Here is a 15,000-nt window from a genome sequence, read left to right as displayed (position 1 = left end):
TGATCTATGACACTGTAGCAGTGAGTGTCAGAATTATGAGGACATGCAGAACAAGTATGAAACCTATGATCATGATAACAGAGATATGTAGACTCCTTGGTTACTTAAGAGATTAGACACATTTTTGTCATGAGGAGCATGTTGGTTCTTAATGGACACTTATTTGGTGAATTGGTTATGTCTGATCACTTGTAAGATATTCAGTAAAACAAGATTATTTATTCTGATACCATTGAATTCCTTGGCCTTGGAAATGGAGGTTTGGCTGTCGAAATCTTATTTGAAGGTTATTTATAAGACGGAAGATAGACGAAAATCGACAACCTACTTAAACTAATTTAAAAAGAAATAGAGGAACGTGATAGTTACCTTCGCCAACTTTGCTGCAAAGGTTATGTTTTGATAGGTGTGTATGTATTTATTTGTTTGTAGGTCTGCCTGTGTGTTTGTGATTCGTATATATTAAATACTATTTAAACGAATCTCATGGAATTTGGTGGGATGATTGGCTATGATGGAAGGACACTTTGATTACATTTTGGGAAGAATTGGGTTAAAAGTCAAGGCCAATGTCCCGAAAAGGTCAAAAACGTCTTTTTGACATATTGTGGCCAATTTTTATCTAATTTGAATGAAACTAGCGTTGAAATGTGCAAAATTCAATTGCCTATCTTGAATTATACAACATGATATAGTGATATCATTACCCTTGTTAGCGATTAGGGTTATATATCCATGAGCTTGCAGAAAGTGCGGGTTTTGTCATTACACGGCTATTATTAGTAGGGTGAATGGCACGTTTCCAGTCCATAAGGATCAATCCATTCCAATTGGGTACCCCTTAAAGCAACTCCATGCCCTCTCTTAACCTCAGTGGTTGCCCCTAAACTATCTCTGTCCTGCTCTAACATAACACCCCTTCTCCTAACCTCACTGGCTACCCTTAACCCCCCCCCCTCTCTCTCTCTCTCTCTCTCTCTCTCTCTCTCTCTCTCTCTCTCTCTCTCTCTCTCTCTCTCTCTCTCTCTCTATATATATATATATATATATAACCTAACCTAGCTTAACCGAACCAAATCCAGCCTAACCAAATGGAACCTAACCTAACCTATTATTATATTTCTGAAATTATTGTTAATAATGAAATATTATTTGTTATCCTGAAATCTATTATGAAAGTTATTATCATCTTGGAATTTTTTGGAATGATTAATATTCATGAAATTATTGTCAATTTTGAGAATATTAATATTATTGAAATTATTCTAACATTAAAATACTTCTGGATTATTATTATCATTATTATCATAAAGAAGTGAAAGAAGTGAAGAGAGTGAGGAAACCTGGTTCAAGAAATGAAGACAGTGAAAGATGGAAATGGAAGGTTGTTAAAAGGAGAGGAAGCAAGGAAAAGGTGGGCGGAATATTTTGAAAGTTTATTGAATGCTGAGGATAATAGGGAGGCAGATATAATTGCTGTTGCAGGTGTTGAGGTGCCGGTGATGGGAGATGAGAATGAGAGAGAGATTACAAGAGAGGAAGTGAGGAGAGCACTAGATGAAATGAGAGTAGGAAAAGGATCTGGTATGGATGGTGTGAGAGCTGAGATGTTGAAGGAAGGGGGTGTGACTGTACTTGTATGGTTGGTGAGATTGTTTAATATGTGTTTTGTGTTGTCAATGGTACCAGTAGATTGGGTTTGTGCATGTATTGTACCACTATATAAGGGTAAGGGAGATGTGCATGAGTGTTGTAATTCAAGGGGTATTAGTTTGTTGAGTGTAGTTGGAAAAGTGTATGGTAGAGTACTGATTAATAGGATTAAGGATAAAACAGAGAATGCAATCTTAGAAGTACAGGGTGGTTTAAGAAGAGGTAGGGGTTGTATGAATAAGAATTTTACAGTTAAGCAGATATGCGAGAACTATTTAGCAAAAGGTAAGGAGGTGTATGTTGCATTTATGGATCTGGAGGAAGCATATGATAGAGTTGATAGGGAAGCAATGTGGTATGTGATAAGGAGTTGGTGGAAGGTTGTTGCAAGCAGTGAAAAGTTTCTACAAAGGTGGTAAAGCATGTGTTAGGATAGGAAATGAAGTGAGCGATTGGTTTCCGGTGAGAGTGGGGCTGAGACAGGGGTGTGTGATGTCGCCGTGGTTGTTTAACTTGTATGTTGATGGAGTAGTGAGAGAGGTGAATGCTCGAGTGCTAGGACGAGGTTTGAAACTGGTAGATGAGAATGACCATGAATGGGAGGTAAATCAGTTGTTATTTGCGGATGATTCTGTACTGGTTGCAGACGCGGAAGAGAAGCTCAGCCGATTAGTGACAGAATTTGGAAAGGTGTGTGAGAGAAGGAAGTTGAGAGTTAATGTTGGTAAGAATAAGGTTATGAGATGTACGAGAAGGGAAGGTGGTGCGAGGTTGAATGTCATATTGAATGGAGAGTTACTTGAGGAGGTGGATCACTTTAAGTACTTGGGGTCTGTTGTTGCAGCAAATGGTGGAGTGGAAGCAAATGTATGCCAGAAAGTGAATGAAGGATGCAAAGTGTTGGGGGCAGTTAAAGGAGTAGTAAAAAATAGAAGGTTGGGCATGAATGTAAAGAGAGTTCTGTATGAGAAAGTGATTGTACCAACTGTGATGTATGGATCAGAGTTGTGGGGAATGAAAGTGACGGAGAGACAGAAATTGAATGTGTTTGAGATGAAGTGTCAAGGAGTATGGCTGGTGTATCTCGAGTAGATAGGGTTAGGAATGAAGTAGTGAGGATGAGAATTCGTGTAAGAAATGATTTAGGAGCTAAAGTGGATATGAATGTGTTGAGGTGGTTTGGCCATGTTGAGAGAATGGAAAATGGCTGTCTGCTAAAGAGGGTGATGAATGAAAGAGTTGATGGGAGAAGTACATGAGGAAGGCCAAGGTTTGGGTGGATGGATGGAGTGAAGGAAGCTCTGGGTTATAGGAGGATAGATGTGAGAGAGGCAAGAGAGCGTGCTAGAAATAGGAATGAATGGCGAGCGATTGTGACGCAGTTCCGGTAGGCCCTACTGCTTCCTCCGGTGCCTTGGATGACCGCGGAGGTAGCAGCAAGAGGGGATTCAGCGTTATGAAGCTTCATCTGTGGTGGATAATGGGGGAGGGTAGGCTGTGGCACCCTAGCAGTACCAGCCGAACTAGGTTGAGTCACTTGCCAGGCTGGGAGAAACGTAGAGAGGAGAGGTCCCTTTTTTTGTTTCATTTGTTTGATGTTGGCTAGCCCCCAAAATTGGGGGAAGTGCCTTGGTATATGTATGTATGTATGTATGTATGTAAGTATGTACTGTATTATTATTATTATTATTATTATTATTATTATTATTATTATAATACATAAAAGCATATCCAGTGAGAAGATTTTAAACATGTTATTATTCATAAAATTATTGTCACTTTTAAGAATATTAAAATTATTGAAATTATTCTAACTTTAAAATACTCGTAGATTATTATTATTATTATTATTATTATTATTATTATTATTATTATTATTATTATTATTATTATGCACAAAAGCGCATTAAGTAAGAGGATTTCAAACTTATTTGAAGAGATTTAAACTTATCTACTTTCCGCTTATCACGTTATTTGTCTATGATGCTGCCACACCTGAACAAACAGACACAGAAGCAGAGTCTCTCAGTCCCGCATGACTAAACGTCTGTGTGTCATCTTTCTCATGATTGATATGACACCTCACTCCGAAACTTTATTTCATAATAGATAAAGTATATGTTTAATAATATCAGAAAAGGAATCTTTTCACATTATTTTCTTTTATATGATATTCAACCAGACATGATTTTTATATGCATGTATTTCTCATTTCTTCTGTTTATAATCAATACACACACCCAAACAAACACATACACGCACACACACACACATATATATATATATATATATATATATATATATATATATATATATATATATATATATATATATATAGTATAATATTCAATTGCCGATGCGTAGGTTAAGAATTTTAATTTTTTTCTTTGAATCGGATTTAATCGAAATCCTAATGTCTTCCTTAACGCTGTTCTCACAGTTTTCCACCCTTCCGAGTCATTAATTTTCATCCTGCCTTCACTGCTGAGACAAATTTTCCGGTTAGCAGCCTGCTAAGGTATATCACAAATAACCCATTAGACTCATGCTGACACATTAACTAAGAAATAAATTAATTCCATGAATAATTCACGTCCTTATCAACAAAAGAAAAAAAAAAGGAATTAAATCACCTTTCATGTATATAAATGGAGTTGTGCAAACGGGGACATCCCCTATCAAGACTATTTGTAATAATTAGACTTAGGAATTTTCATCATTATCCATCCTTCTGATGCATTATTTATATGTAATCAATCTCTTTTCTCCCTTTTCCTGCTCAGAGCAGTGAAATTATACTTAACTACTAGCCCATCATTCAGCCTTAAAATACTGGTGGAAAACATGATCATTAATTTCTGTAACGTATGCCTTACCCCGTAATGACTAAGCTAATGTATGAAGTATTAATCATATAACCCACACATATACAATGCATTAGGCTGTATCAGCGTCATGAATGTGAATAAATCAAAGGATTTATTCCTCTGGAAGAAAGTCTGAAAGTACTTACTGTATATCTCTGGGCTAATACCATAAATATAAAAGAATATGATTTTTTTTTTTTCAGGTGACTCAGCTACATAAAAGCATACCCAGTGTTCCAACGTATTTGCAATGTAGGTGATACCCTCTTCCCTGTATGACCTTAAGGTTATACCTCCCACATAATCCGAAGAATATATGCCTACGCAATTCACTGATTTACCCAACCTCCCCTCAGATCTCTATCCAGCTCTCTAGTATCCATCAGTCCTAACCCTTCACATGCCCTTTTTGTTGAGGGCAGCTGAAGGTAAAACATTAAGAAAGAAATAGAATTAATTTGTGAAGTAGTGTAGAACTATAGTCTGAATAAGTTTTGATTTTCATTCCCTGATTATGAAAATTATCAAAGCTTCATGAATTTTAATATTAATGATCAGACTTCAAGAACTCAACACATTGACCCTAAGAATGTGCCTCAAAGTACCAATAAGTTATGCGATTCAAAAACATCCCCAGATTTTATTACGCACTTAGGTGGGGCTATAAAGAAACCCATTGCTTTTGATTTGGGAATCTGATTTTTATTTTTTGTAAGATTCTTTTCTTTAAAGTGAAATATGTCTCATATCATTATGTCGTACATTACCTGAAGGAGTGTTGCGCTTGGAACATGTAACATGATATTGCAACTCAGATATAAAGTGAAAGCGCTATGGATCTCCACTCCAAAGGCATGGTCAAGAACTTGTTAATATTCTTCACTCGTAATAAATATGATTTTGCTATAATCCTCAAGGCTCTTATTCCAACAACAACATTTTTCTACACATGCTGTATACATGCTTCCTTGCAACCAAGACGAATTTGGTAATAATTTGTCTTCGTTGTTATTGTTCTTACATGCGAGAAAAGTTTACAATAGACTTAAATACCAGAAATTCAGCATACAAGCAACTAAATGAGTTTTCTTGCTTGCTTACAACATAAGTAATGTAGCAAATGTTGCAAGAAAAAAAAAAAAACTACCAGAATGAATGTAGTTATTTTTGTTTAAAAGGAAGAAGCTTACAAGACAATACAGTAACAGTCACTTTGCTAGCAGACAACCAAGTAAGCTTTCTTGCAAGATATCAAACTAAAAGTAGCTTTGCAAGAAGGAAACCAAATAAGCTTGCTAGCTTGCCTGCTTAAAACAGTGTTGCAAAAAAAAAAAAAAAAAAAAAAAAAAAAAAAGAAGAAAAACAGGATGAACGTAGTTATTGTGGTTCTGGAAGAGAAAAGACTACAATACTCTAAAGTAACAGTCCCTTTGCAAGCAAAAAAACCATGTATGCTTTAATGATTTCTTGCTTGCTTATTTGCAACATATGTGATGTTGCCAAAGACAGAAAAGCCAGAAGAAGAAATGTAGTTATTCTAGCCATAGAAGAGAGAAGCCTACAGGATATTAAAGAAATAGTAACTTTGCCAACAAGCAACCAAATAAACTTGCTAGCTTCACTGCTTGTTTGCAACATAAGTAAAGTTGCAAATATTTCAGAATTAATGTACATATTGTTTTTTTGGGGAGGATAAAAGCCCACAAGATACTACAGTAGCATAAAGAAATTATTGTTATAAGGAAACAAGATTTTTACGGTACTTGCATTCAAGCACAATGTACAACACTGATTAGTGTCAGGTAAACGTAATCCAGTTTCGGTCCAATAGTGCCAACAAGTAGGAAAGTCAGAGGAAGAGGGGCACTAATGCTGAATTCACTGACAACCTTGAAGTTATCACATGTTGTTGAATCATTATCATTATCCGATTCTTCGTCAACAGGCATCTATCAGTCTTGAGCAGGTCCTGTCAACTCCACCAGGCCTTAAGGCCTCTTACTTGTTGTAAACAATATGCCAGTCATAGACTTTAAATCCTTAACCTTGGCTGGATTCGGTTTCCTGACTTTCTCATACATGTTGGCCAATAGTACTGTTACTACGTTCAAAGGTGTCTTATCCCTCCTTCTACAATACTTTCAGCTCTTCGAACAGGGTACAACAATGTCACTGACACTGCTGTGCAGGGAGATCCCCCCTTCTTGGTTTGCTTTTTCTTAATTTCTTCAACAGATGCATCTTCACTACCATCAACGCTCAAGTTCAAGTTGACACCCACACTAACCACGTTTTTATCACATACTTCATCACTTTCCAACCTTTTCTTTGCCTTCTATTTCAGTGCCACTGTAAGCTATAAATTCAGGGTCATCATCGCTATTATTAATAGAAATACCTGAGAGTTCACTAGTCTTCTCCTCTAATTTTCTTTGCATATGTGACTTACCTGTACCTTTACAATGCTAAAGTATTGCTTTTAATGGAAAAGATATGCCCGAGGTGAAGCAATATCAACAGAACTGAAGGGAAAAACAATAGATACAGGGCCCAATACGAAGATCTTTCAAAACCGCACCAAAAAGGCTGATGAGAACAACGATACGAACTTACTCCATGTCGTACCATCAACAATGCATCAGTAATTGTTTTTTATGGTTTGAGTCTTTCATGCTGCTAATAGGTGTTTGATAAGTGTAATAGAACGAAAAAGCAGTAATAATCTTAATAAAAAGTTAAAATACCATAACAAGAGTGATAACAAAGGTAGTTATAAATCGGCACTATTAGCTGCCCTTGCTCTATTTTGTTTAAATTAGTGCGTGCAGCCAAATTTTCTTATTTGCATTATAAAACATTATTAATATATATCTATAATGAGAATTGCTGTTCTATCTAGCATTAATCTGTTTTTATTACTAAAATACAAAGAATAGAAGTAATAAGATGAAAAAACGCATTAACAAAAGTAAGAATGAACAAAAGCTATGTTACTATCAGTAAAATTCCGTTGGTAATGTGCCTGGGAGCAGAAATTTACGGGACCGGAATACCTATCTTTTAAAAGGCTAAATAAACCTTCTCATAAATGCTACATCAATCCTTTGCATATAAAATTAAATAGGGGAAAGCACGAAGAACGGTTTTCATGTGTAAGAAACCAAATCAAGACTGTGCAAATGCCGGTTGTTGTGGTTCCTGCCACAAATGGTGTTTTTCATTACTTATACAATAGTTTCCAAATATTTTTAGTTTTGATACTCTTCACAAGAAACTGGTGAAATTATCTAGTGAACCTGACAATAGTATGGATTAGAAATGATTTTGAATCTGTCTTACATGCTCCAGATGAATCTAGGTTCTCAAGTTAGAAATGATATCAATCTTTCCCCCACATTAACAAAGAATTACGTTTGTGAGTTAGGGCTTTACGTAAGTATGATAGTCATGTCTCTAACTTTACACATTACATTTTTTGTATATCAGAACTTTATAAACTAAATAAAATATGTTATTTTTTTCTTATTTACTATGCCTTGTGAATATGCCTGGTCTTGACATTATTACTGCTATGGGCTTTGTTAATCATGTGCCCCTGTCTTGAGACTTTAAATTGGTGGATTGATTCTTAACATTATGATTGATTTTTAACTAACAGATTGCAAAGAGTAGTTATTGATAGGTAACATATTAACTACAGAAATGTAATCTAAGTGGTTTAGTAGGGCAGTTCCTTGACCTTTGCTTTTCATATAGTATACCCATGATATGAAGTTTGTCTTTGAAAACATGCATGTTACTTATGCAGGTGGTGGTACTCTTGAGTGTACACATGTGGTTATCGAATTTCCAAGTAGAGATCTTAGTAGAATTAGCGGAAAGTGCATGCGATTAAATCCTAATAATATTCAAAATAGGGTCGTTGGTAGGTTTAGTAGATTGGACGCTCGCCACCCCAATCTTTCAAATGAAAATTTTTCTTAAACTACATGCACCTCATAGAAAATCTAGTATACTGGGAAATAGGATTAATTCACCTACCCTAATCAGATATGCAATTCTTATATTCGCCACATGTTTTGGAAGGTTCTCAAAAACCCTAATATTAGATTTTATCTTTTTTTGTTTATTTCCGAGAACGGTGGGTGGGCGGAGCAGCTGAGAGAGTTGCCTGAAACCAATGTTCGTCCCCTAAATTTTTATAAAGTTGATAACTCTGGCGGTGCTAGAGGTCGGCCTGCAAGCCACGAGAATAATCTTTTAGACTATTCGAGAAGTTACTAAATTCATATATATGCGGCCCCCCAAGGCCTGCATAGTAGCAGTAGACAAAATGCTGTCCTGTGAAAGAGCCAAAATACCCTCTCTCTCTCCAGTGTGTTGGCTCCAAAGTGATTTTGTGCCCCAGCGTATATCGTGCGTAGTGATTTAAAACGTCACTGTAAATTTGGAAGGTGATTTTAAATTTATTGTGTCATGGTGAGTGTTCCCCCTCACCAAAAGGTTCCAAGGACCATTCAATATTTTGGAGAAGATCAGTGTTATCGAAACCCTAGGAAGAAGGAAAAGTCAAACGAAAGTATACGTTAACCTACTGGAACCCTACTTAAGTGAAAACAAGACTGAAGTTTCACAGGTTTGATCCAGGAGCGACAAAAGGAATTAAGCCGATTAATTAGAAGTTTCCCTGAAATTGTCTTGGACGTCCTGAAATGAACCAACCTGACGAAGCATGAGATACACCCAAAAGCAATGAAAAGATCGTTCAAACAACGCACTTATCAACTGTTGCCGTATCACCAAGAAGTCATGAGAAAAGAAGTGGACTATTTGTTACAAAACGGGCAAGTCGAACAAAGTTCTAGCCTTTACAGTTCTCCATGCTTGATCGTGAAAAAAAAACGGACATATCTTTCAGGATGTGTACAAACTACTGAAAGTTGAATTCAATGTGGCCGATAATTATCCATTGCCGCCCATCAACCAACTACTCGACAATATCGGACTTGTTAAAAGGCTTTTATCAAATTCCTTTGGAGGACAAAGCAAAATGGTTATCAACCTTTATAACCCTGTTTGGGTTATATCAATACACTGTTATGCCATTTGGTCTAATGAACACCCCTTCTACTTTTCAACATATGACGGATAACCTTCTAGGATCGATAGAAGGAGTAGGCGTATATCTCGACGATATTACGCTATATTCATCGACCTGTGAAGAACATCTCTGAATCCTGAACAAGGTATTTCAAAAGGTGCGTGGAGCATACCTGACAGGTTACCTGGAAAAGAGCAAATTTGGAAAGCCAAAGGTTCGGTACATGGGATTTGAAGTAGGAAGAAGAATAATCGCCCCGGGAACCACTAACGTTGAAGGAATAAGGAAAGCATCAACCCCCACAACGAGGAGGTAGTTACAAAGTTTTTTAGGGATAGCAGTTTTCTACCGATTTTTTGGTCCAAACTTTTTGGCTAGAGTTGGTCCCTTGACAGATTTGACTATCCCCAAGAAAAGATTTATATGGACCAGCGAGTGCCAGGAATCCGATGACAGGATAAAGGCCATATTAACTTTGAAACCAATACTGCAAGCACCTGATTTCAACAAGAAATTCCTTATCCAAGTGGATGCGTCGGATAATGGGATTGGAGCTGTCTTATTGCAAGAAGACGAGGAAGGAATTCTTCCTCCTGTCTGTTTTATGCCGTCAAAGCTAAAGAAACATCAGCAAGCCTACTCGATAGTTGAAAAGGAACTGCTAGCGTTATTCACAGCAATAAACAAGTTGTAGGTCTATGTGAATCGACTTAAAAATGAAGAGATTACAGTGTATTTGGATCATAATCCTTTAACCTTTGTTAATAAGATGAAAAATAATAATCAAAGGTTAACTAGGTGGTCATTATGTTTGCTGCCATATTGTAATTAATGTAAAGATAACGTGGTTGCAGATTATTTATCTCGGGCTAAGTCGATGGAATCAGACCGGGAATAGATAATCTGTTTTGGGGGTCTAGTCTAGTGCAAATAATTTATTACTGTATTTTATTTATGTTTTCATATATGCATTGAAGGGATGATTAGCCAGCTCTTAGGATGAGTTCCTCTCTTGTAGGTTTAACTTTGTTATGTAAATTACGTAAGACTTTTGTCATTAATTTATTTGTTTTATTCATTCAAGTCGGTATTTGTGAATTCATGTTATTTTTAAGAATTGAACTTTTATTTCCCGTATTTTGTTATGAAGTCTTACGTAATCTGTTTAAGAGTGCTATATGATTCATACAAGATATGAACAAGGGCTTATGTAAATCTTTTTTATATTTTTATGAGGTATTGCATCATGTTTATGAGAAAATACACAATTCTTATATTTGCCACGTGTTTTGGAAGGTGCTCGAAAACCGTAATGTTAGATTTCATCTGTTTTTTTTTATTTCCGAGAACGGTGGGTGGGCGGAGGAGCTGAGAGAGAGAGAGAGTTGCCTGAAATCAATGTTTGTCCCCTGAATTTTTATCTAGTTGATAAGTCTGGCAGCGATAGAGGCCGGCCCCTAAGCCACGAGAATATTCTATTAAAGTATTTGAGAGGTAACAAAATTCATATATATGCTCCCTCCAGAGCTGCATAGCAGCAGAAGAGAAACAGCTGTCCTGTGAAAGAGCCAAAATTCCCTCTCTCTCTCTAGTGTGTCCTCTCCAAAGTGATTTTGTGTCCCAGCATATATCGTGCATAGTGAGTTAAAACGTTACTGTATATTTGGCAGGTGATTTTAAATTTATTGTGTTGTGGTGAGCGTTGGTATTGTGTAAATTTTTGTAACTGGCCCTGTGCAAGTAAGAAACGTGAAGTATATTTGTATCGTTATAAGGTTAACTATTTTCATTAAATGTCAAGAATAATTAATAGTGTAAAATTTAGTTTTACAGTGAAACAAGTAATTATGCAATTTTCAGTGTAATTGTTTCTTTGATCTTAGTCTAAGGTTTTATTCAGATTTAATATTTCGAGTCAATTGATTATATAATTTTCAGAGTCTAAACATTCTTTTTGTCTTAATCTACGTTTTGTTCAAACTTAATATTTCGAGTGATATATTTTTTTTATGTAAATTCTTTCAAAGTGCTGTAATTTATATAGAATATATCTATTTTTGTAAACATTGTATTATTTCAATCACCAGTGTTTACTTACTAATTTCTCGTATCCTGCTGATGAATCAAAGTAAGAAGTTGTTTAAATAGATTGTAATAATAATTACTGAGTATTGTTTTGAGTGTACTTAAGAGACCTTTGGATATTCAGTGCTTTTATATACTGCTGTCTGGGAGTTATATAACTGTCTCAGAGCTTGGGTATTAATATTTTCAAGTGTAACAGACTTCATGTAAAAACAAACAGGTGAGTTTGGAACTCGAGGGGGTAGTGTAGCTTGTCAGCGGTAATATATTTAATGTTATATTCTGGTTCCCAGACCATGGGACTATAGTATAATATACATATGTATATGTATATATATTCATATATGTTACTTCTAACTGTAATTGATCAGTTTAACATGTTTCCCAAAAAATGCCCATAAAAGAAATAAAATGAAATAGAAATTAATCACTATATTTCGACCAATACACCTTGGTCCTCTTCATGGTATACAGTAAAATAAGTAAAGGAGCGGACAGTGACAGTTTATATATAAAAGCAGAAAGGTGTTTCCAGGTTTTCTACGAAGACTAATCCTTCCACACACTTAATAGAATAGAACCTTCTTACAACCTTATGACCTTTCACATTTAACCATAAATACCCACACGAGAAAAATGTGTATATTTGCATGAAACTTAGTACGAATGGTGTGATATCCTGAAGAAAATAAAATAAAAAGACCATTGTTGATAAAGTAAATCTAACAAAATTGTCTACTGTAAGGAGCTTAAATTAGGATGTATATATAATTTTACAAATTGTAAAAATTGTAAATGTACATTTCCTAATAAAAGAGAAAAATAATAGGCCAAGAGTTCTGGGGAAGGGTTAAGGCCCAGTTATAGTGAGCGTAGCTAAAGGCTTGTATGATTAATAGTATAACAGCGGTTTTTCTCTAGTGTTTTAAGCTTCAAGTGTATGGCCAATTTGATTCCCTTCCCAGGTAAGTTTTGATTATAGCCCGATCCTAACCAAAGGCCCAAGTTCAAATGTATTGTGTACTTCGTGTCCTGCCCTGCTACGAGTATTCTCGAGTGTAGGGTATCTGAAACCTAGGTCAGCACAACAGGTGTTCAACACTTTAACTAAGATTTCTCACTAGCTTAGTATTGGATAGCTTTGGATTTTTTCTTTCGGTAAGTAACTGAACTATGTGAACCATGAGCTAAAAACAAAGATTTAGTGTCCTAACAGGATACTGGAATATTCTTATGAATTATTTTAGTTCTGTTTTGTTTACGCACACACACACACACACACATATATATATATATATACAGTATATATATATATATATATATATATATATATATATATATATATATATGCATTTATATATATGTGTAAATATATATATATATATATATATATATATATATATATATATATATATATATATATATATATACAAACACACACACACACACACATATATATATATATATATATATATATATATATATATATATATATATATACACACACACACAGACACACACACACACACACACATATATATATATATATATATATATATATATATATATATATATATATATATATATATATATATATGTATATACAACTTAGGTGAAGCTTCCTACTCGTATATACAAAAAATTCCAAAACAATATAACATGCCCTAAAACAACTGATTATATCCATGTGTATTTTTCTCTTAGGTATTTTCACAGTGGACTGGTCTCTTGCAGTGTCTTAGAATTATGAGAAAGATCAATTCGTACCTCTCGCGTCTTGTGGTAGTTGATCATCTGGTCGTCGTGGTACCAAAAGACATAGGTTGGAGGCTGAGTGTTATCTCTAAGAACACAAACAAGTCTTAGAGAGCTTCCCGTCGTCATATATTTCTCTGGACCCCCAAGGATCTCACTTGTTGCCTCTGAGGAAAATTAGAAAATAAACAGATTGAGGTAGGAGTTATTTTGAACTATTGATATCTTCTTTGCTTAAGTTTGAAGGCAAACAATGATAATTTTTGACATACAAAATAAAAGATATGAAGCATCGTTTATGGTTATTATTTAAGCCTTATTATATATTATATGCAAGTGAAATAATTACATAAAGAAATATCAATCATTACTGTTAAATAACCCACAAGAAACCTGCGGCATCGTGTGCAAACTTTCTTGTTAGTTTAGGAAACAAACGGTGAACCATTTAACTTTTCAGCTTTACTCCTCCTCCTCCTCCTCCTCCTCCTCCTCCTCCTCTCTCTCTCTCTCTCTCTCTCTCTCTCTCTCTCTCTCTCTCTCTCTCTCTCTCTCTCTCTCTCTCTCTCTCTCTCTCTCTCATGATAATCTACCACTCCATTTTGATAGATTTTGGACATACAGTACGTACCCAAAACGTGGAGTGTAGCAAAAAGACTTATTGGAGGATGCGAGGAGATCTGGCACTCGTAGACTCCATCATCCCTCACTTGCACATATCTTATATGCAACTGCCAGTCCTAAGGGAGAAAATATGGAGGAAATATAAAGAAATGAATGACTAAAACTTCGTGGTATATGGTGACAGAGAGAGTAGATAACCTTAGATCCCCTTTGCCCACAAGTAATATGACGAAAATAAAAACTGTAAAAGACTACTATTGTGGATGCATAAAACTAATATGCATATGGTATATTTCTGTCCCTTAGTTAAAAATGTGTTGTTTTGGCTTTTTGACTCACTTGATAAATGTTATGAATTGAAAACTAGTATTAGGTTAAGGACTATAATGTTTGATTTAGAATAAGACTAAAAAATAAAAGATGAAAATACGTAATGGTCATAATAATAGACTTTATTGCAGAGATGTGAATAGGAAGATAGTTGGGTATTATAAGTACCGACCCGCAATTACTAATATGGATAAAAGAGTAGATTGGTAAATAGTTTCAATGTAAATAAAATAGGATTTACAACAATTCAAAACGTATTCAAGATTCAATATGTTTGTAATTTAAAAACATATTTAGATGAATAGTAAAAGTTGCAATTGTGAATATGATAATTACAACTTTTACTCCTGTATATATATATATATATATATATATATATATATATATATATATATATATATATATATATATATATACTGTATATATATATATATATATATATATACTGTATATATATATATATATATATATATATATATATATATATATATATATACATATATATATAATGATAATGATACATTTTGCACATTTAGACATGTTTTTATATTCAAATAAGCTATATACTATACTCCTCCTAATATC

The 15,000-nt window shown here is 34.7% G+C and overlaps 1 protein-coding gene across 3 annotated transcripts in view; it reads right to left on the bottom strand.

Annotated features, from left to right (window-relative positions):
• Positions 1 to 15,000, bottom strand: part of LOC137653077 (leucine-rich repeats and immunoglobulin-like domains protein 1) — a 431,305-nt gene that overhangs the window by 51,104 nt on the left and 365,201 nt on the right. For all 3 annotated transcript variants that reach the window (XM_068386471.1, XM_068386473.1, XM_068386472.1), the window contains 2 exons: positions 14,093 to 14,201; positions 13,474 to 13,628 (listed from right to left, as the gene is read on the bottom strand). In XM_068386471.1, the coding sequence (XP_068242572.1) occupies positions 13,474 to 13,628; positions 14,093 to 14,201 (264 nt within the window). The remainder of the gene's footprint in view (positions 1 to 13,473; positions 13,629 to 14,092; positions 14,202 to 15,000) is intronic.

The sequence above is a fragment of the Palaemon carinicauda genome, chromosome 14 (genome assembly GCF_036898095.1).
Source record: "Palaemon carinicauda isolate YSFRI2023 chromosome 14, ASM3689809v2, whole genome shotgun sequence".
NCBI classification, from domain to species: Eukaryota; Metazoa; Arthropoda; class Malacostraca; order Decapoda; family Palaemonidae; genus Palaemon; species Palaemon carinicauda.
This window is presented reverse-complemented; position numbering and strand designations above follow the sequence as displayed.